Source organism: Toxorhynchites rutilus, chromosome 3 (genome assembly GCF_029784135.1).
Source record: "Toxorhynchites rutilus septentrionalis strain SRP chromosome 3, ASM2978413v1, whole genome shotgun sequence".
In the NCBI taxonomy this organism is placed as follows: domain Eukaryota; kingdom Metazoa; phylum Arthropoda; class Insecta; order Diptera; family Culicidae; genus Toxorhynchites; species Toxorhynchites rutilus.
This window is the reverse complement of record NC_073746.1, coordinates 265,204,510-265,225,321: the sequence shown is the minus strand read 5'-3', so window position 1 is coordinate 265,225,321 and position 20,812 is coordinate 265,204,510. Positions and strand designations below refer to the sequence as shown.

The following is a 20,812-nucleotide window of genomic DNA, read 5'->3' as shown; positions in this document are numbered from 1 at the left end:
TAGAACATAATAAAGACGAGGAAAACATATTTTTTGGAGTTTTTTCATTCAATCATACCCTCTTCTTCAAATAAATGCCAATAAAGCCTGAAAAATACACAATGGTAACATTACAAAGAAGTTCCATTCTCGGTCTGTGACACCGTGCGCGAGTATACGTGTTATGATTTTGTACGCGAGTACAGGAGGGTTAAGTATCTTTGCTGCAACAGTTTTTACCCAGCTGCGTGTTGGTGGTTCCATACGAGCGAAAGCCTGGATGGGTGCATGCTTAAGAGGCGTACACGATATCGAGCATGAATGGTGCATACGATGCCGTAACGTTTGCGTAAGAGGAGTGCACGATAGTGCGCATGAAAGGTGCATGCGAAGCGATCACCGAGTGGTGAAAGCTAAGCCACCAACCTGCGTATGATAGCGATAGCGCCTGATTGGCGCAATTTCTCCAAGCTAGCATAGAGGCTGTCCACACACTACGTGGACAGAAAAAGCATGATTTAAGACACCCCCCTCCCCCTCCGTGGACAAGCGTGGATATTCTCTATACCCCTCCCCTGTTGTTCACATGAACATTCTTCCACTTTTTGGGAAAAAAAATCAATGAAATTCAATTTTTTTCACTTAAAATTCACTCCAAGTTTGTTTCTATTTTCCATTCCATGTTTTTTTTTGTTAAAAATGATAGTTTTATTAATAGCTACGATTTGTTTTAATTTTCTTTCAGCATTGTTTGGGAAGCTCATTATTTTCTTCCAAATTATATTTATATTATCTCCATATTCATATCAAAATATCGCTTGTGAAAATACTCTCGAGTATTTTTATTGAAGTTGGGTAGCTGTTTTATTTGTTAAAAAAATCTTACAATGAAATCAAGCACTTTGTGCGTGCGAATCTCGAAACTATACAATAAACAATAAACAACGATGTTGATATCATCGCGCAGTTCACATTGGTAAAAATGTTGTGATGTATTGCTAGTTTTGGATCGTTCAATACACCCGAATCGTCGCTCAAACGCATATACATCGGACGGCGTCCAATTTCTGATACTGTTCATTTAATTGATGCGCAGATTCATAAATAACATTAGTATACTATTCGCGTTGACTGCTTAAACTTTGTGATGCGTTTTTGGGAAGAAATAATTTCAATTGACTGGTGGATTGAACACACTTTGAAAATAAAAATTATTAGTTCAAATTTACTTTTCCGTATCAAGTCAAAACTATGATTCATTTTTCTTAAATTTAAAATTGTATTTTGTTTCAAAACCCGGTTGTTGTGACTAGATGTGGACATTGTACATTGAATCTAGTCAAAACAAAACAACTGCAGTACCGCGCTGTCATATATCAAACGAGAAATTAAGTTATACTCCTCCAATGGAGGCAAACCATCTCTGGAATTGATGGCTAGAGCAATCGCGTCCGCATATTTTTTCCAGTCGATGTGTCTTGTGAGGTCATATGCCATGTTTATAGATTCTGAAGAATTCGACCCAATGGTGATGGAAATTTTGATTGGCAAGTGATCACTACCGTTGGGGTCCTGGATTACATTCCACTTGCAATCTAACGATAGTGAATTCGAGCAAAGCGAGAGGTCAAGAGCACTTGGTTTAGCAGGAGGTTTAGGTACACGTGTTGTTTCCCCAGTGTTTAAAACGGTCATATTGAAGCTGTTACAAAGGTCATATATCAACAATGAACGATTGTCATCGTACTGTTCCCCCCAGGCAGTTCCGTGAGAGTTGAAGTCTCCCAAGATCAATCGTGGCTCAGGAAGGAGTGAGCACATGTCAGCAAGTTGCTTGCGGCAAACCGCAGCTCTCGGAGGCCAATACAAGCTGACAATACAGAGGTCTTTGCCTCTGATGTTTGCATGACAAGCAACAGCTTCGATCCCTCCAATAGGTGGAAGGTCAATTCGAAAAAATGAGTGGCACTTATTGATCCCCAATAGCACCCCTCCGTATCTGTCATCACGGTCCAAGCGTATAATATTAAAATCGTGGAAAGAGAGATCATTTTGAGAAGAGAGCCAAGTTTCGGACAGAGCAAAAACATCACAGTTGAAGTTATGAATTAAAAATTTGAACGTATCCAATTTAGGTATAAGACTACGACAATTCCACTGTAAAACAGTGATATCTCCGACCTCTCTATTTGAATTAGACATCAAGAGAGATAATCATTGCAAGGAGGGGCCATGTTTGCATCAATTGTTGCAGAATTGTCTTTAATACTGGAAGCATTGAGATGACAATGGTTCTGATGGAGTCGGAAACATTAAAACACGTGAAGATTTGATCCACAAGGTCAGTCAACTTTATAAATCCCGATTGGGAAGTTGAGCTGGACGCAAAAAAAGGGACATTTAGGGTTTTTGATGTCCCCTCGAGTGCTGGGTCGTTCGAAGGTGAACTATTCCCACGGAAGCCAGGAGGAACCTGATTTGGCTTGTCCGCTGCACTCGATTTTTTAGGCAAGCTAACAGGGGTTTTCACCGGGGGGACTTGTTCTTGAAATTTGGGAGTGGTCACATTTTTGCGCCGGGGATTCCCTTTGAAAATACACGGTGTGCCCCCGCTAGCTGTGTCCGCTTCCATTTCGTCAACTGACAACGTGGAAAAGGTATTGTGTGTCGATATTGATTGTTGTTGTTGTTGGGCCAGTGGAGAAGCGCCCTTCAAAATTTCCGCAAAAGTGCGCTTCGAGCGTTCCTTTAAAGAGCGCTTCTGTTTCTCCCAGCGACTCTTGTAAGTTTCACAAGCTGAGAGCACATGTGGAGTCCCCCCACAATATGGACACTTATGCTCAGTCGCACTGCAAGATTCGCCCACATGTTGCTCTCCGCAAGTTGCACAGCGCTCCTTGTTGCCACAATAAGCTGAAGTGTGGCCGACTGACTTGCATTTTTGGCAAGTCATGGGCTTTGGCACGAAGAGTCGCACCGGTAGCCTCAATTTGTCCACCATAACGTAGTCCGGGAGAGTGGAACCAGCAAAAGTTACTCTAAACGAGTCGGACGGCGTGAATTTTATTATTTCCTTTTCTTGGGAGACTTTACCGAGTTGGCGACAGTCCAAGATTATGACTTCCGCCGAAGGGAGCTTCTTGAACTTGCCAACTCCTTCACTTCTAATTTTTTCGCACGTCAGACCCGTTTCAGTTATCACCCCCCCGATTTCTACGTCATTGGAGGGAATCCATACGCGATATTCGAGGATGAAATGCTTATCAGCAACAATCTTGTTTGCATCCTTCCGTTCAGACACGACAACTCGTAATTTGTTCGGTCTGACCTTGAAAATTTCTTCTACGGAAGTGTATCTGGTCAGATCTTTCATGATCTGAATCACGTTAAGGCCTTTTCCATTTGGTTTTGGCCGGAAGAAAACAACCCACGGGCCAGTTCCAGGTGCATCTTCTGGATAGACTCTGATACGTGGAGCGGAGACAACAGAGGGAGAAGACGAGGACGAGGATTGAGTTGTAACGGTAATATCAGAAGGAGGAAGCGAAACCGAGGAAGGGGGAGGGAGAGTGGGAGTATTGGAGGGCTGAGGAGGGAGAGTGGGAGAATCGGAAAGTTGGGGAGGGAGACTTGCGAGTTTTTTCGAGGGGGGCTTAGTAGGGTGAGTTGACTCGTCCCCGGAAGAGTTATCGCGTTTGAGTGCTCTTCCTGTTTCCTTTTTCATACATAAGGGGGAGTCACTTGTTTCCATGTCGGAGATCTCCATATAAGGAGACTCCCCACCACCCTCTGCCATTACGTGGAACTTTAATTCTAATTATGATTTTTGTATATAATATATAGAAAATAATAATGAAATAAAAATAATGAAAAAAACAAAAAAAAACTATATCTTATAATAATTTTTTTATGACTATACCTAAATTTGCACACAGTGCGTATGATTCAATGACTGCTTCCGCTGACCACGCTCTCCACACTATCGTCAGTGTATTGGTGTCGAACGGGCAATCAATGCCGATGCACGAACAAAAGATTACAGCGCTCGCTGTGGAATAATTTCTCCTCTCGTTGACTGAGATTTGCTTGCGCACTCCACTTATTCACGTATGTGGTCCGGTGCACGCAGTCGGGGCGCGTTTTCGCTTTCATGTACGGAACGCACCACTGGCTAACTCAATTCACCAACTCAATTGTTCTAACACAGTCTGATGCGAAAGAAAAGAAACCACAACAAAAGAAACCACTTCGACTTAAGAAAGAACGATGATGGACGTTTTCGTTCTAACCACCGCAGGAGCTATCAATAAATACATCCGATACGAATGACTACCGATTACCGAATGGTAGCTGAATTTTTTGAAAGCGGATGATTTTTCAAGGTAGACCTTTGAGCACTCCTTGTCCCACCAAAGTGATGGAGGACGACGTCGGAAAGTGGTAGCAGGAACACGTTTCTTTTGAGCTTGAAGTGCGCTTTCGTAAATCAAACTCGATATAAAGTTATACTCTTCGAGTGGAGGAAGTTCATGCATTGAAACAAGTGCTTCAGATATTATTTCTGCAAATTTTCTCCAGTCAATATTTTTCGTGAGGTCATACGCAATATCGACTGACTCACGAGAACCTGATTCATTGGCGATCGATAAAATTATTGGCAGGTGATCACTACCGTGGGGATCTTGGATTACCTTCCACGTGCAATCCAGGGATAAATAAGAAGAGCAAAGTGATATGTCTAGCATACTTGCCCGTGCAGGAGGGTTGGCTATCCTAGTTGCTTCCCCTGTATTTAAAACTGTCATGTTGAAGTTGTCGCACAGATCATAAATCAACGTGGCACGGCTGTCATCATAGTGTGACCCCCATGCTGTTCCATGGGAGTTGAGGTCACCTAAGATTAGCCGCGGCTCCGGCAATGCCGCGATGATATAAAAAAACTGATGGCGGCCGACCATGGTTCTTGGAGGAATATATATCGAGGCAATGCAGAAGTCTTTGCCATTGATTTGTGTCTGGCAAGCGACAACTTCAATGCCTATCATCGATGGGAGAGTGACTCTATAGAAGGAGTGACATTTTTTGATCCCCAATAGTACGCCACCAAACGAGTCATTTCGATCGAGGCGAATAATGTTGAAATCGTGGAAATTCAGCTCGTCGGCTGAAGAAAGCCATGTTTCACAGAGGGAAAATACATCACAGTTAGAACTATGAACTAAAAATTTAAATTGATCTAGTTTAGGGATGATGCTTCTGCAATTCCACTGTATTACAGTGGTCAAATCCTTGACCTCTTGCACTGAATCAGGCATCGAGGGAAATGAACGCTGCTAAAAAACCACATTTTTCTTTCAAAAATGTTCTCACAATCGGAAGCAAACATAATACTATGCTTTTAAGAGGGTCATTTATATTTAGAGCATTTAAAATGTTGTCCACCAGGTCAGAAAGCGCAAGCAAACCAGATTGTGGCTGTTGCCTCGACCGCGAAAATGGAACAGACCGGGTGGGTGCTGCTCCGGGAAGTGTTGAGGAACCCTGGTGCGTGGAAGAACAGCTTAAACCAGGAGGTACTTGCTTCGGTCTATTCTCAGCACGTTCAATTCGAGTTTTCATTCCAACTTGGGAAGTTTCGGTCGTCTTTCTGGGGAGTGAAGGAAAAGAAGTAATTTTTCTTTTCCTGACGGCACCCTGCGATGTACCGGAACTTCCTGCATTGGGAGCGTCAGCAACAGGCTCGTCGTTCTGCAGAATGGAGTAGGGATTGTCCTGAGTCGTTGGAACGGAACTCTTAAGCATTTCTGCATAAGTCCGCTTGGAACGTTCCTTTAAGGAACGCTTGATTTTTTCCCCTCGTTGTTTGTACACCGGGCATTGAATAATATCATGAGGAGTCCCGCCGCAATGAAGACACTTGTGTTCTTTCGCGCAAGGATTCTCATCATGGCTCTCTCCACAATCTGCGCAACGTTTTTTATTGCAACAATAGGCGGCCGTGTGACCGAGTTGCATACATTTGTTGCATTTCATTACCCGGGGTACAAACAACCGAACAGGTAAACGAAGTGCACCTATTGCAACGTAGTTTGGAAGGGCGGAACCCTCAAAAGTCACACGAAAAGAGTTTGTCCGATTGAGAACCCTTTTGTCATTTTTTTGTGACACAGATTTCAGTCGATCGCAAGAATCTTCACAGTTTTTAGTGAAGAGTTCTTGAAGCGACCGACACCATCGATAATCTCTTTTCGAGTCAAACCCTTTTCGGTTATTACGCCGTCTATTTCGACGTTGCAACAGGGCACGTATACGCGATACTCAATCGCAAAGAGGTCGCAGCGCGTGATTTCGTTCGCTTGGGTCCTGCTTGAGACGACAACTCGTAGTTTGTCTGGCCCCATCCGTGTAATCTCGGTAACTGCAGAAAACTTCTGAGTAAGTTCCTTCGAGATACGAATGACATTGAGAGGTTTAGATTTTCGTCTAAAGTATACAATGAATGGGCCTTTGGAGCCTTCATGGTATTCTTTTGGACGAAAATCCTGTTTTTCGTCAATGTCCTCATCTTCGGAACTTCCAACTTCATATACAGAAGTTTCTTCCTCAACTTCAGCTTCATCTTCCTGCTCTTCAGGAGGAGGATCGGTATCGGAAATATTCAATAGCGTCGATGGGGGATCCTTCCCGCCCTCAGCCATTTAAAAAAAATCGGTCAGCTGTTCGATATGAACAGAATATAATGATAATCAAAATAAATAAATAAGTGAAAAAAATATTTTTTATAGGGTTATGATGCGAATATTAAATTCAATTTATTTTATGTTAAATAAAATGATAAAATGAAAAAAAAATTCCAATAAAAGTTCAACGGTATATAAGAAATAATGATCACCCCTAATGCCAACGTTTGCCGATTTGGTTAACACAAAGTTGAACAATGGTGTAAATCGTGCACAGAAGGTAGAAGGAATGATAGGGAAACAAAAGAAAAATAAATTTCTACTTGCCGCGGCTGTGTGGCGTGTGTGATGAATGTGTCTGATTTGGATCCTCAGCGCGCACCACTTTAAACTTAGCTCCACTCGCAAGCGCAACCGGTGAAAAAGAACACTATTATTCGATGTGAAAAAAACACCTTTGTTGGATCGATTAAAAACTTGTCCGATCTGCTTGCGAGTTGTCGAACCATTACATAAAATGTATATAAAACATTAACGTAAAATGACTACGTAGACTGGACCTTGAAATGACGACGAAAGAAGAACGCATTAAAACATTTTTAAATGAATTGAAAGGGAACTTGATAATCTGAAGATGAAGATGAAGATGAAGCACACTGAAAGCATGATGTATAGGTAAACTATCACGGTGATACAGGATCGTGAAACACGGTCGCCATGACGTATATGTAAACTATCACAGGTCGCCGTACACTATCACAGGCCATGATACGCAGTCGCCATGTACATGCCTGTCCCTTTGGCATGCTCGGATTTCGGATTTATCGTAATTCACGAGTCGATGTCTGTCACAAGAGTGTATTTCTCTTACCAACTAACTTACGAGCTAAGTTCGCATATGATATTACATGTTTATTTATTATCATTATTGTTGTCTACGACAAGCGTCGAGCGGGGCGGTATGTTATTGTTATTAGTTGTTGGAGGTCGTATACAGGGAAGTTTGGCGTGCCATAATAGCGTTTAGTCGATGTTATGAAATCAGTTGGTTTGGGGGATTTCCGTAAGGAAATCAAAAGTTGCTGACGAACAGGTGTTAGGTAGAGATTATGTAAATGTTGTTAGATATGGTATGCGGAAAAGTGGTTATGGGAAATAAGTAAGAATGCGGAATTGAGGATGAGAAAGAATGAGGGTCAGGATGTTTTGTGTTTAATTGGAATTGGGGTTAGTTAGTATGCTACACCTCCCCTCTTTAGGAGAATGGTGTAACCATTCGGAAAAAAAGGATAAAGAGAAATTATACCCGCTGAGCTTGCATTTACAAATGAAAAATATATTCAATTTTTTTTTTACTAGTTTTGTGCATATAAGTTTCATGCCTTTATTAGCTTATTTTTGTGTACTTTCGTTTGTTTGCCTGTTGCAGGGTGCTTAATAGTGCAATTAGTATTTTCTATATTTATTATGCTATATAAAAAGGATATAAATCTATCATGTTTGAACTGGACCCTATTTCTTATATTCGTTCCGTTTCGTTTTTATAAAAACAGATTTTCTATACAATATTGCACTACTGATTGTGGTTTCATTATTCATAAAATAATTATTAACAATTGATACAACATGTGGAATACTCTTCAAAATTTAAAAAGTGAATGTTTAAAAAAAGATATATAGTTTTCAACTGGGTATTTGTTTTAAGGTTAGTTTGAAATTAGAATGTTTATTGACTCAACGCGTATGAACTTCTTCGTTACTCGTCTCATCTCTGTCTAGAATAGTGGACATGTGAGTACGGAATAAAGTTTCTGAACTAATCGGTACAATGCGCTAGAGCAATTGCCTTTCGTTATTTTAATATGCCCATTTTATATTCCTTCGCTAGTCAGCTCTTGTGCTGTTGCATTATATTCTTTTATTTAGGCTCATTTTTCTCTTTTATCTTTTATATGTTCATATTTTCTTCATATTATCTTATCTTCTTATCTAGAAGAGCAAACTCGAGTGTTTGACTTCCATTTTATTTAATTATATCACTTATTTTCTCATTTCTAGAAGAGCAACCACTTATTTTTGACTTCCATTTTGATTAATGAGCTTAGTACATAATATATTTTTTTCTTTTCAACTTGCTTCTTTGGGGCTTCAAAAATTTTCGGACTCTTGACTTTCAGGTCAAGTCCTTATAAGTTCATCATTACGCTTCGTCAAAAAAGAAGTTAAATATATTGAAGACATTCGCGCTATTTCGAATTCCATGACATGAAGTTGATCAGACTTTCGTCACTAATCTTCTAATAAATCGAAGTTTTTTGGAATTAGAAATTGAAAAAGATAAAAAAGAGTAAAAAGTAAAACATTTGCAATTTTTAAAATTTCAAGGGTATAAGTGATTTATTTATTTTTAGTGCATTTTGGAGGTTTATACAATGATTTCATACATGGAAATGGCATTGTTGACGATTTCCTTTCGTGTATGATAATGTTATCTTATCTCTTATGTATGTGTTCACGAGCTTCTTATTTCTCATTCTTGAAAAACATTTATATATATATATATATATATATATATATATATATATATATATATATATATATATATATATATATATAAATGTTTATTTATTCTTCGCTTGCATTTCAATATAAAAACTCTATTCATGTATTCTCATTGGATCATTACTATGATATTAAATTGTAATTCTTTAACCTTGATTTAATATCCTTACACAGCTGATGAAGCTGCTTTGCATACAACATATTTGTTGACAAAAAATCGTCATATTTTGCTCATTGCCCATAATAATAATTTTAAAAGCTTATTGTTTCTATCGACTTCTTTGTTTTCAATATGTTACTTTCATCGGTAACTGTACCGAAATTCATTAATTCCTTGTCATTTTTGATTCGATATTTTACTTTCTTCGGTAATTTATTTCTCGTACTAATAAAATAAAAAGTTATTGTACTGATTCCTATTTTTCATTCAATATTGATTTATTTTTCATTTAATATTGATTTAATATCCGTATTAATTGGATAAGGAATTTAATAATGTGAAAAAAAAAAATTGTAATTAGAATAATTAAATTAAGAATTAAATTTGGCAATCAATAAGCTACGTCGTTGTTACAATTGTATGCGAGGGGGCGCTAGCCATGAGCCTCGATTCAATTAAACAAACGAGCGCGCTTGAAAATTTGTTTATCCTACATTATGGTATATATTTTGGTGCAAGCGCGTAACGCGCACTGCTGGTCACAATTGTTATTATTATTATTTGGCCTTAACCGTCGTATCGGCCGCTTTAGAAGGTCGCGATTCACAAATTTGTATCGCTTCCAAGGTTGTATATATATATATATATATATATATATATATCTTTGTCTGCAAAAGAAAAACAATTCATTCAAGCCTCATTAGGCCATTGCCATGAAATTATATGTTATTTCATATTATATGCATCTAGTGGCATTTTGGTAATCGAAAAAGCTAAATGCTCGCTGATACAAACTGTGCTTTCGATGTGTGTGCTTTAATTCTAAGTCGTTTTATCTCTTCAAAATATATAGCGAAAACCATCTTAAAAAAATAGAAAATAAACTACTAAACTCATCCATGTCCATGCTTCACAACACTCGGTCTATTATCAGAATCGACTACTATTTCTCCTATAATAAAGTGAATTAATGGATTTATTTTTCATGTCATTTTCTCTTTGAATTTTAATTATAAGTTAATCATATATATATGAAAAATCATTTTGTCACAGTTATTTATGTACGAATGACTCTCTTTAATTTATTCCTTGTTAGGGGATGGTTGCGATTGTTTGTGCCGCTTTCAGGCCAGGCGCAAGTTGAGACGCGTATAGCGCGAGTAACTTGCCGCGATATAGCGCCTGTTTTTGTGGCTAATGAAAACAGATAGAACGGCGCAAATTGGCCAGATGACGCGAGATTGTGGAGCGCTCGTGAGTGTCGACTCGCGTGACGCTGTGGCTGAACCACAGTTTCTCGTGCTGGTCGTACCGGTCGGGTGATTGTGTTAGTAAATAAATATATCGCGCAAAACTGTGTGAATCAGACATTGTATGCGAGTGGCACGTTATTTACACCAAACTGCGACTGAATATGCGCTCCACCACGCTACGTTTGTGGCACGTATGAGTCGTGTTGGTGGTCTCGTGTTCGTTTACGAGCGCTATACGCTTCTCAATTTGCGCCTTGCCTCAAAGCCTCCGCGCGTGCACATGTCTTATATACTTTATGCAATTTGATTAAACTAGCTACTATTAGGATCGCATGTTTAAATCGCACATACGCTTAATTCGTTTTTTTTTTTTAATAAATGTTCCTATCTGTTATTTGCTTTATTTAGGAAATTTCTATTGGTTTTTACAAAATCTTTTTTTTTTTGAGTTCCCTATTGTAATCATGCTTTTTTCTATGGGTTTTGGAAGACTTACATCAAGGCGCCTAGAAGTATATACTAAGGTGGGCCAACTTGCTAAAACCACTCTTCAGCCATCTTGGAAGTCTACTGTGTTTTGTTTGTAAACAAAACACAATATGCTATTGCCGAAGCTCGCTCGTGATCAGTCTGTCTCTTTCACGCTACAAGTAAATAATTCCCCTTCTACTTTCTTCCGTGCTGTTTTCATATACCGCTCCCCTAACCAACTTAATGACGAAACGGCCTCACCTAGTACCATAGACCCGTCTTGACTTACATCTCTCTATATTGCTGTTGTCCGCCTTGCTGCGCCTGCTCCCACATTCCGTTTTGCCTGCCAAGATCGGGTCGATGAAATGTCAACAATCGACCTCAAATGCTGCCACCTTGCAATCGAGTTATCGACCTTTCATATGCATTCATCGAACAACTTGACGCCACTTTTTCGCCAACATGTGCAAGGCGTCGACCTGCTTGCAGCGCTGCTTCCAGCACTGCTTGATGCTTGATACTGCGCAGCCAATAATCAAAGCGAACGAATAATTTACGTCGATTAATCGATCCAAACCCAGAGAAAAAAGCGTACGTCCGCTGCAGTTTTATCATGAAAATCAATCATTATCTTTGACGCTCCCCTAAACTCGTAGACAAACCTCAATGCCGTCAGTGTGAATTGAGCTTCGTTTACATGTTTAGGGGAGCGTAAGGGCGATTACACATTTTCCGATTTCTGCCGGACCGGTTTCAAAAAGCGCCGCTGGGTTTGGACGGATAACCGGATAACAATGTGAAAGAGACCTCGCGCTACACTCTCACATACACATATGTGCATTTAGCTATACAATGGATTGACAGGTAAACATTGCTACAAATATTCTTGCTACATGCAAGCTGTTTTCGATTTTGATTTTTGTTTGTGCTGAATATACAACCGTTTTAGGAGGATTGATGGAAAAAGATTTGTCCAAGAATAAGATTTGGAAGCTCAGGGATCATATTGGGCGCAGAGTATGTACTAGGGGTACAAGGGCCTACACGACAAGGTCTCTGGCGGTGCTAACGAGAAAGCAGTAAACCGTTTTATCACCATAATAATTCCGTGCAGACTTCCCGACATTTTTTATGGCATTCTTGGAGAAATTCAACCATATACCGGGCGTGTTCACGAAACAATATCTTTTTTGTGAATAAGGTCTAATCTTTCCGCGGGATGTAAATTTGCAATGATAAACAAATATAAAAAACCTACTTAACAGAAAAACTTGGTTGTCGTAAACAGCATTATAAAAACTAACTCTAGTCCAGTTGCACTATACTTATCCATATGCCAAATTATTTTATTTCCAAACATACATAAATATAATGATTCATTTCACACGCTCTGTTGCCATATATTTTTTCAATAGTTTTTTTGCCTACGAGAGAATGTGTGTCCATTCATTCATTCTTGTGTGTCTTTTTATTTCCCTATTGCAGTAATAATCTAAACTAAACTTGATGACGATGCGGGTATTGAAATTGCTGCCGTAGCAATTGTACTGATATCGGGCTGTAAATTAAAAATGCTTGAAATCAACATTATTAAACTGCAATATTTTGCCGAATATTTTGAATTTTATGAATCAATTTTGTGATGCCCGACTACCGATCATAGAAATACTATTAGTACAAAGAGCACAAGTATAGGACAACACACATCATGTAAACTATGGTAGGACAGAAATGAGAAAAAGCCATTCAATAAATACACGAGTAACCGACTGTACATAAGTGGGGGTTCCACAAATTTCATAGTTCCCTCATCTAAAACTTGTAAACAAACCAATCAATCAAAGATATATTCGGACGAATCGTGTAGCGGTGTATCGAATGTCATCGAGTGTCGAATCAACGAATGGCAAAAATCCTTTGACTCGTGCCACTCGCGTTGGAAGGTAATCCACAACGAACGGATTACCTTCCAACGCGAATATTCGACACTTGACATTGGAGGTTCGTAGCTCGTCAGTCGACTACACGATGCGTCGAATCATCGACCGTCCAGCAATCGAGGGTGTTCGTAGCATCGTGTAGCGCTATCTTAACAAACTGCTGAAAAGTATTCGATTAGCTGATGAACGAATAATTTCAAAAATCGGGGATCACTACTCTCAGGCAACTTAGACTTTTTATTGATGAGTACAGAGTACTCAGGGTGGGCGTAAAGTTCAAAAAATCTTGTAAATACAGTGCATATAGAGCAGATATCATTCAATACTGACTATAAACATGAATGTTTTAGTTAAAAATACATTTAACGTGTCCACGTGAACATTATCTAAACCTCCTCCCTCCTCACCGCGGACAAGCATGGACATTTTCGTAACCCCTACCACCCCTAAAGATGTCCACTTGTATGTGGACAGCCCCATATGGAAGTGGATACCAGGCATAGCAATCCGCGCATGATGAGGCATCTTTTCTGTGTGAAGAGCATTAAAGTGGTGATGAATGTGCTATTCAGCATGAGGCGATTGGCCTTTGAGGGTAAGAACTTTTGAAATAACCTAATATGTAGTAGCCTGGGTCATGGGGATAGAATCAGATTGGTTGTCAAAAAGAATCCAATAGGAATGTAAAAAGAGATCCAATAATCAGGAGGGGAAAAACTGTTACTTTTCTTATAATAACCCACTACATAAAGAAAGTATAATAAAAATATATATTTTGGGGAAAAAAATTAATATTGTTCTAAAGGTAAGAATAATCGAATTAGCAAAAATGGATGAACTACATTTCTTTATATCAATTAATGCTAGCGTCCAAAATTATAAGGGCCCAACTGACAGTTTGGCAGGAACTGACGTATTCAATATGTACTGTGTCAACGATTTAATCAATATAATTATTGAACCTACTAGACACCAGAACGAATCTGGTATAAAGAAGACGTTAATCTTTGAAGCGATTGATGTAAATATAGACGAAATTCTCGACCGGCAAAAGCGGGTTTCATTTATACGCTAAGATCATTACAACAAAAATTGTGATACACTCTGATCATAAAGGTCATTCAATGTTTTCAATGACTGAGATTGATAAAACCATTATTATTTGAAGTTCATTCCTGTTATGTTTGCCGTCTGAGGTTTCAACACACACCGGGAAAATAACATTTCAGCTTCAACTGCTTTCTGACATGCTTTCGATAGATATTTGTATTTGTGGAACTCTACAGGAGCGTTTCCATAGAACGATACTGACAGTGTTTCACCCTGAGATGGTATATATAAACTTCTATCACCCAAATTGTGTTCCGTTAGTAAGATCAGTTTTTCCTCCAGCTTGTGATTTGATGATTTAGTATATTTCTTTTTGTTAGCCTCAGTAATGCGCAGAACTGACTTGAACTTGCTAAACTCATCGTTATATGCATCGTCCAAATCCTGAGCGATTTTCTTCAATGCTTCCGAGTCCAAATCAAGCTTTCCATGCTTTCAGGCGTTTCCTTACGAATTTATTATTTGATTTGAGGCTGTTTTCGAACTTGATTGCCTAGCATTGGCTGCGTTCATAGAAAAATGAATGAATAATATAAATACATTCAATTGGATCCCACTTACCTTGAAGTTGGCTTCAAGTGAAGTCAATAGGCCGAATGAATAAAAACAAAATTCACCTTTACTTTACTTCATTCGAGCAGTCGAGCAGTGAGATTAATTTTTTACTACGTTTGGTATGAATAAAAGAAACAACAAAGTATTTACTTTTCGAAAATGGATGTTTAGCTGATTTCGTATGAATAAAAAAGCATTTATCAAGTATTTACTTCGTTATTATCAAGTATGCTCATGAGCATACTTTGGATCTGAAAACACTATCATTTGTTTTGATGTCATATCCGATTTATGTTTAATGCTGCTATCTTGCGCTTGAAGTTAAACAAGTTAACGATCCGCATTGATGGCATTGAGCTTCGTTTACTAGTTCAGGGGAGCGTAAAAAAATTGATTGATTTTCAGGCGGAAAGAACATAATTTTAAAATTTAAATTATGAATGAAAAATAACCTTTCCGTACCAATTTGGCATTCTGTTCAAATGAAAAACACTTTTGTTTGCAGGTGGTGAAAAAATCTTGTACGATATTGTTTTTGAAGACAACTTTATATTATAATGAAAAGTTTCAGTAATGATGTTGGAAATGTATAGACAAAGGTTTAAATAAAAGTCGGAAAAAAGTGTTTTAAGTGATTAAATAACATGATGTGATTATAAAAATTTTTCAATTAATTTATTCAATGAAATAAATCCATGACGGTACAAGATAAAAGCCCTGGAAATAAAATTTTCTTGGCTTCCAAGTTTTGTTTGTGTCCTTCATGATGAAAATCAAAATAAAATGCGTTTCATGTTTGAATAGAAATGTGAAATGTTTATTCGTTGTATAATAAAAAGACAACAGTCATATAGAATAAGTACCTAAATTCGAAAAAATACATTCGATTTTTAAAATATCGATTCAGCAAAGATCGATTTTCTGGGACCGATTTAATCAGTGATCGACTCCTACGCCGTTTAGAATATCGATCCGTCGAGATTGATCTTTTTCTGAAGATTTTTTGACAAAGTAAAAGCTCCACTTCCTGTTTTCCGGAAATAAAATGTTGATGAAATTTAAAAAGATTATAGCTTTCATTGAACAGTCAGTTCCTAAAAATTATAAATTTAAGTGTAATGCTCATAAACAGAAATCAGTGTGCATGTAAAAATCATGCTGTATTTATTCCACTGAGTTTTTCTTTTGGGCCAGACAGTGTATTAACCTTGCTCGTAAAGCGCAAACTGTCAAAGCTCTTTAAAATGGACTGAAACCGAAAGAACGTTCGTTGTATTTCATGCAGCATTTGAGAGCATTAAGGTTCGCGTTCTCTGTTATAAGTTTCTAGCATTGCTTTTATATATTCTTGACCGTATTTGTATCGTATTAAATGTGTTCTATATAAGTTCTTTGGTGTGACTCCGTTTTTTTTCGATTCATCAGTTAGAGAGACTCAAATTCAAATATGTCGCAACTTAACAAAGAAAACACAAAGGTAGTTCAACATTCCGCAATCAATAAGCCCATTTGCGGTGCTAGAGCACTAGCTGCCGGAGCCACAAGTGGTCGGTTTTTGAAGCAGTACAATAATGCCGTAGAGTCTCGAAATGTATTCAAAGAACCTGCTCTACCAACTGCTGCCAGCAAAATAACTGCCAAACCAGAATCCATTCCATCCGTTTTAAATAAGGCAAAGTTTTTCAGAGAAGAGTCATTAGAAGATGAACCACCCTCGGTGAAGCAACCGGAAAAAATAAATCCGAAAGAAGAAGCGCAGTTTAAGTTGCCCACGGCTATAAGCAAATTAAAACTAGATAATCAGAAATCCGCAGGACACATCCCTCAATCATCATCATCAGCTATACAACAGCAGCTGTCCGGGCAAGGGACCATAATTTCGTCTAACCAAGGCAAGGAGAAGAAAATATGGACATTATCGAATTTCGACATTGGACGTCCACTTGGACGTGGAAAATTTGGCAATGTTTACTTAGCTCGTGAGAAGGAAACCAAATTCGTGATAGCACTGAAAGTTCTTTTCAAAAAACAAGTTCACGCTCAAGGTATTGAACACCAGGTATGGTTAATTTATGTTTTTACTGTTTACTGGAGAAAACCACCAAATTAGATTACATATAATATGATGATAAATGTTACAGGTTCGACGTGAAATCGAAATTCAATCTCATCTGCGTCATCCAAATATCCTGCGAATGTACGGTTACTTTCATGATGAGACCAGGATCTATCTCATTCTGGAATATGCCCCTGGTGGTACCCTATTCAGTAAAATGCAAAACCAGCCGGGCAACAAGTTCCCAGAGAAGCAATGTGCAGAGTTCATCAGTATGCTCGTATCTGCATTGATCTATCTGCATGAGCGCAATGTGATTCATCGTGATATTAAGCCAGAGAATTTGCTACTGGGTCATAAAGGAGAATTAAAGATTGCTGATTTTGGGTGGTCTGTTCACGAACCCACCTCTACGCGAACTACGCTTTGCGGTACGTTAGACTACCTTTCGCCAGAGATGGTTCAAGGCCATCCGCACACAAAAACTGTTGATTTATGGAGTCTTGGAGTGCTGGCATACGAGCTGCTGGTAGGTCGGGCACCTTTCCACGCCGTCAACTACGACGAAACTTATAACAAAATAATGAAAGTACGATATGAAATACCGCCTGAAATGTCCCGACCAGCGTCGCACCTTATCTCGCGTCTTCTTCTGAAAGAACCGGAGCAACGAATGCCGCTGGAACATGTAGCTATACATCCTTGGATAAAGCTATACGTTGGCACCAAGCAATGATACTCTTTCAAGAGGACTAGCGCTTAAAAAAATTTGAATAATTATAGGGTCAATATTTTTTTTTCTACTAGAAATGATTTGTTTACAGCTGTTTAGCAATCTAGTGATAGCTGTGATTATCTTTTTCAATAAGTGCGGTTTAATATAGTAGATAATAAAACAAAATGACTAACACGAATGTTATATTATTTTTGGCGTAGAACAACGCCTTTCTTTCAGGGTGCGAATCAGGTTAGGTATTTAACATTTTTATGTAACAGCTTTTTCTTATACCCTCTGTTTATTTCACTAGGCTCATTTAGTAATTCAACTGTAACAGCCGAATTTATTGGTTTACATTTTTATCTCACGATAATTTGTTGTATATTACACAGTAGCCATTTAGGCATTAAAGTATTCCTATATTATCGATACACATGACGCCTTTTTCGACGTAAGAATATTCCTATTGTTCGAATGTACACAGCGGAACTGTTGATATGATGCTTCCATTGTTGTGTTATTAATAGTACCAATTACCGCTGCAGCAGACCGTAATGTGAGCGGTAAGGGACGGGGATTACCTTCACATGATGATTGTAGCTAGTAGCTAGAATAACACACAAAGATGGCCCTGAGCTATGTGCTCATGATGACCCCCTATGAAAAAGCTTTAAAATTAATGATTTTCTGCTGTGAACAAATTTTGTGAATTGCATACCAATTAAATCAAAATTTCTCTAGTATTTGTTGTGTATGTTTGATGAAAATTGGAAACATTTCCATTTTCCCATATTAGGTTGTCGACTCAAAATACAAAAAAAAATCTCTAATATTCCCTGGTTTTCTAGTATTTTTTCACAAGAAGTCCAGATGTATGCTAGTAATAAATTTTTTTTAGTTCTATAATTGTAGTTCTTAAAACTTAAAAGCTAGAACAATGAAACGTTTATCGACATCATCGAATGAATGAATTCTTTGTAAATTTTGATTGAACTGAACTGAGAAGTTTTGTAAAAGATAAGGAATTGGATTTATTAATATAGTTTTACCCTTTGCGGTTGTATTAAATTTGGGCATGGGTGTCGTAATGGTCAGAATTATTTTACCTTGAAATTACTGGTTTTCAAGGAAAAATAATTCTGCAAGACTATGAAAAATGAACATTTTTTAATTTTTTTTATCTATATATAGCCATTCCATTCCAAATCAATATAGTGGTTCTCAGATTTTCGTGAAAAGTTGTAGTTTTGTTCTTTATCGCAAAACATTAAGCCCGTTTTTTGTTATTTTTTCAATGACTTTTTTCAAAAATTCATAACTTTTCATAACAATCACCAGGTCTTTTTTGAAAAAATACTACACCTGCAGAAAATTCTAATTCTGTTCTCGTTATTATTGATTGTATTCGTTTTTTATTGTTTTCATAGTCTCGGGACCAAGGATGCTATATTTTTTTCTGAAAAGCTGAGGATTTTTCTCATAATATATGTCGAAACCAGAGAGGCGTTTTTTTCGTTTTTTAGTTATGATGCAGAAATTTCGAATTCTGTTTTATTTCATTTAAAAAATGTTTAAATTTATATGGATTCGATCGATGGTTTATTAGTATTTTTTGCTTTTTTTCTTTGCCTACCACTACTTGAACAAAGCAGGGGGTAGACTACCTTCTTAATCTATGTACTTTGTGTCTCAGGTCTCATAGCGAATTCGTTTTTGTTCAGCTTCAACCAAGGCGCATAGAAGTATATCCTAAGGTGAGGCCGTTTCGTCACTAAGTTGGTTAGGGGAGCGGTATATGAAAACAGAACGGAAGAAAGCAGAGGGGGAATTATTTGCTTGTAGCTTGAAAGACACAGACTGATCACGAGCGAGCTTCGGCACTAGCGTATTGTGTTTTGTTTACAAACAAAACACAGTATACTTCCAAGATGGCTGAAGGATGGTTTTAGCCAAGGCGCAAAATATTTTCGTAAAATGTTTATTATAGCCTCACGAATCGCCATTTTTATATATGAATATTTATGTTTGTAGAAATAATAATTGTTTGATTGACTTGTGTTGGGAGTGGAATATGAATGTTTAAAATGCCACAGATTGATGTTTGGTGAAAACTGCTCCGATGTGGGTTCGAACTCCGGTCGTCTGGATTATCATCCACCAGCTACACCACCAGCAGCTTTCGAGTGCATCAGCATTTCAATCACATTTCAATATGATGTGATATGTTCTTTATTAGGATTTAATATTATTTACTGTTACATGATTTTCTTCAGCATGCAACACGATTTACCAAAGTACTGAATCGATTTAAATTATATGTTTATACGACACACAAACTGCATCAGCGTAATATACGCATATGATGCGGATTAAATATATTTTACGATAATGTACATCATAAAATTGATGTTTATTATACCGAATTATGACTTAATTTGATAATGGTATATAAAATCGAGTTTTTACATTTTATGCGATTTCAAATATACACGATACATACTTTGATTGATATTATATGCGATTATTCGGATTTCTTGTAAGACTTGGCACGTGCAAAATTATACGATTTAATGTTTGCTGGGAACGAACGGTCGTTCTTTTTCAAAGAACGGTAGTTCTCCCCACGAACTGACTCCGAAAGAACGGTTTGAGAGTGAACTGTTTGTGAACGAACTGTTTGCGAGTGAACTGTATGAGAAAGAACTGATTGAGAGTGAACTGTTTGTGAACGAACTGTTTGCGAGTGAACTGTTTGTGAATGAACTGTTTGAGAACGAAGTGTTTGCGGGCGAACTGTTTGCGAACGAACGAGTGCAGCTGAACTGATTTGTGCTGGACGGAATGGATAAATATAACGAGAAGGCTTGTAAGAAAAACAAAACGATATTGTCATTTATTAGCTAAATGCATGTAACGCAGGGTATTTTGTTAATGTATACACAATTTTGGATTAAAAATTAAATTATATTTTTGTTGTTTTAATGCCAAAGCTATAAATTTGCAATTTCATGTATTCTTTCAATTCCGCGTAATATTCATATACTTCCTGATTATCAGAAAAAATCTGGGGGAAGCTGGGCCGATTCATGAATTAGGTAAACATAAAATCTTAAAGTGAGGGCAAGTCGAGAAAAAAGTTTTTTCGTTGCTTTCAATCCATTGTTTGACCTATTGCGTGTACGTGTTATCGTAATTGTTTGTGTGATTGATAGTTAGTGAAAATCGCTGCTGATTTTTTTCCCTGAATGAAATATGATTGTACATGGAACCTGTGTATTGTCCAAACAGAAAATATGAAAAACTGCACATATTTTGTTCGCATCAA

At 37.8% G+C, this 20,812-nt stretch overlaps 1 protein-coding gene across 2 annotated transcripts; it reads left to right on the top strand.

The window, feature by feature from the left end:
• Positions 1-15,941: 15,941 nt before the first annotated feature.
• LOC129777293 (aurora kinase C) lies at positions 15,942-18,171 on the top strand. 2 transcript variants are annotated; one of them, XM_055783504.1, is made up of 3 exons: positions 15,947-16,015; positions 16,139-16,772; positions 16,855-18,171. In XM_055783504.1, the coding sequence occupies exons 2-3, from the start codon at positions 16,161-16,163 to the stop codon at positions 17,503-17,505; spliced, it is 1,263 nt and encodes a 420-aa protein (XP_055639479.1). In that variant the 5' UTR covers positions 15,947-16,015; positions 16,139-16,160; the 3' UTR covers positions 17,506-18,171. The 2 variants fall into 2 exon arrangements, with proteins under 2 accessions (XP_055639478.1, XP_055639479.1); XM_055783503.1 differs by having other exon boundaries at positions 15,942-16,772; positions 16,855-18,168.
• The last annotated feature ends 2,641 nt before the right edge of the window (positions 18,172-20,812 follow it).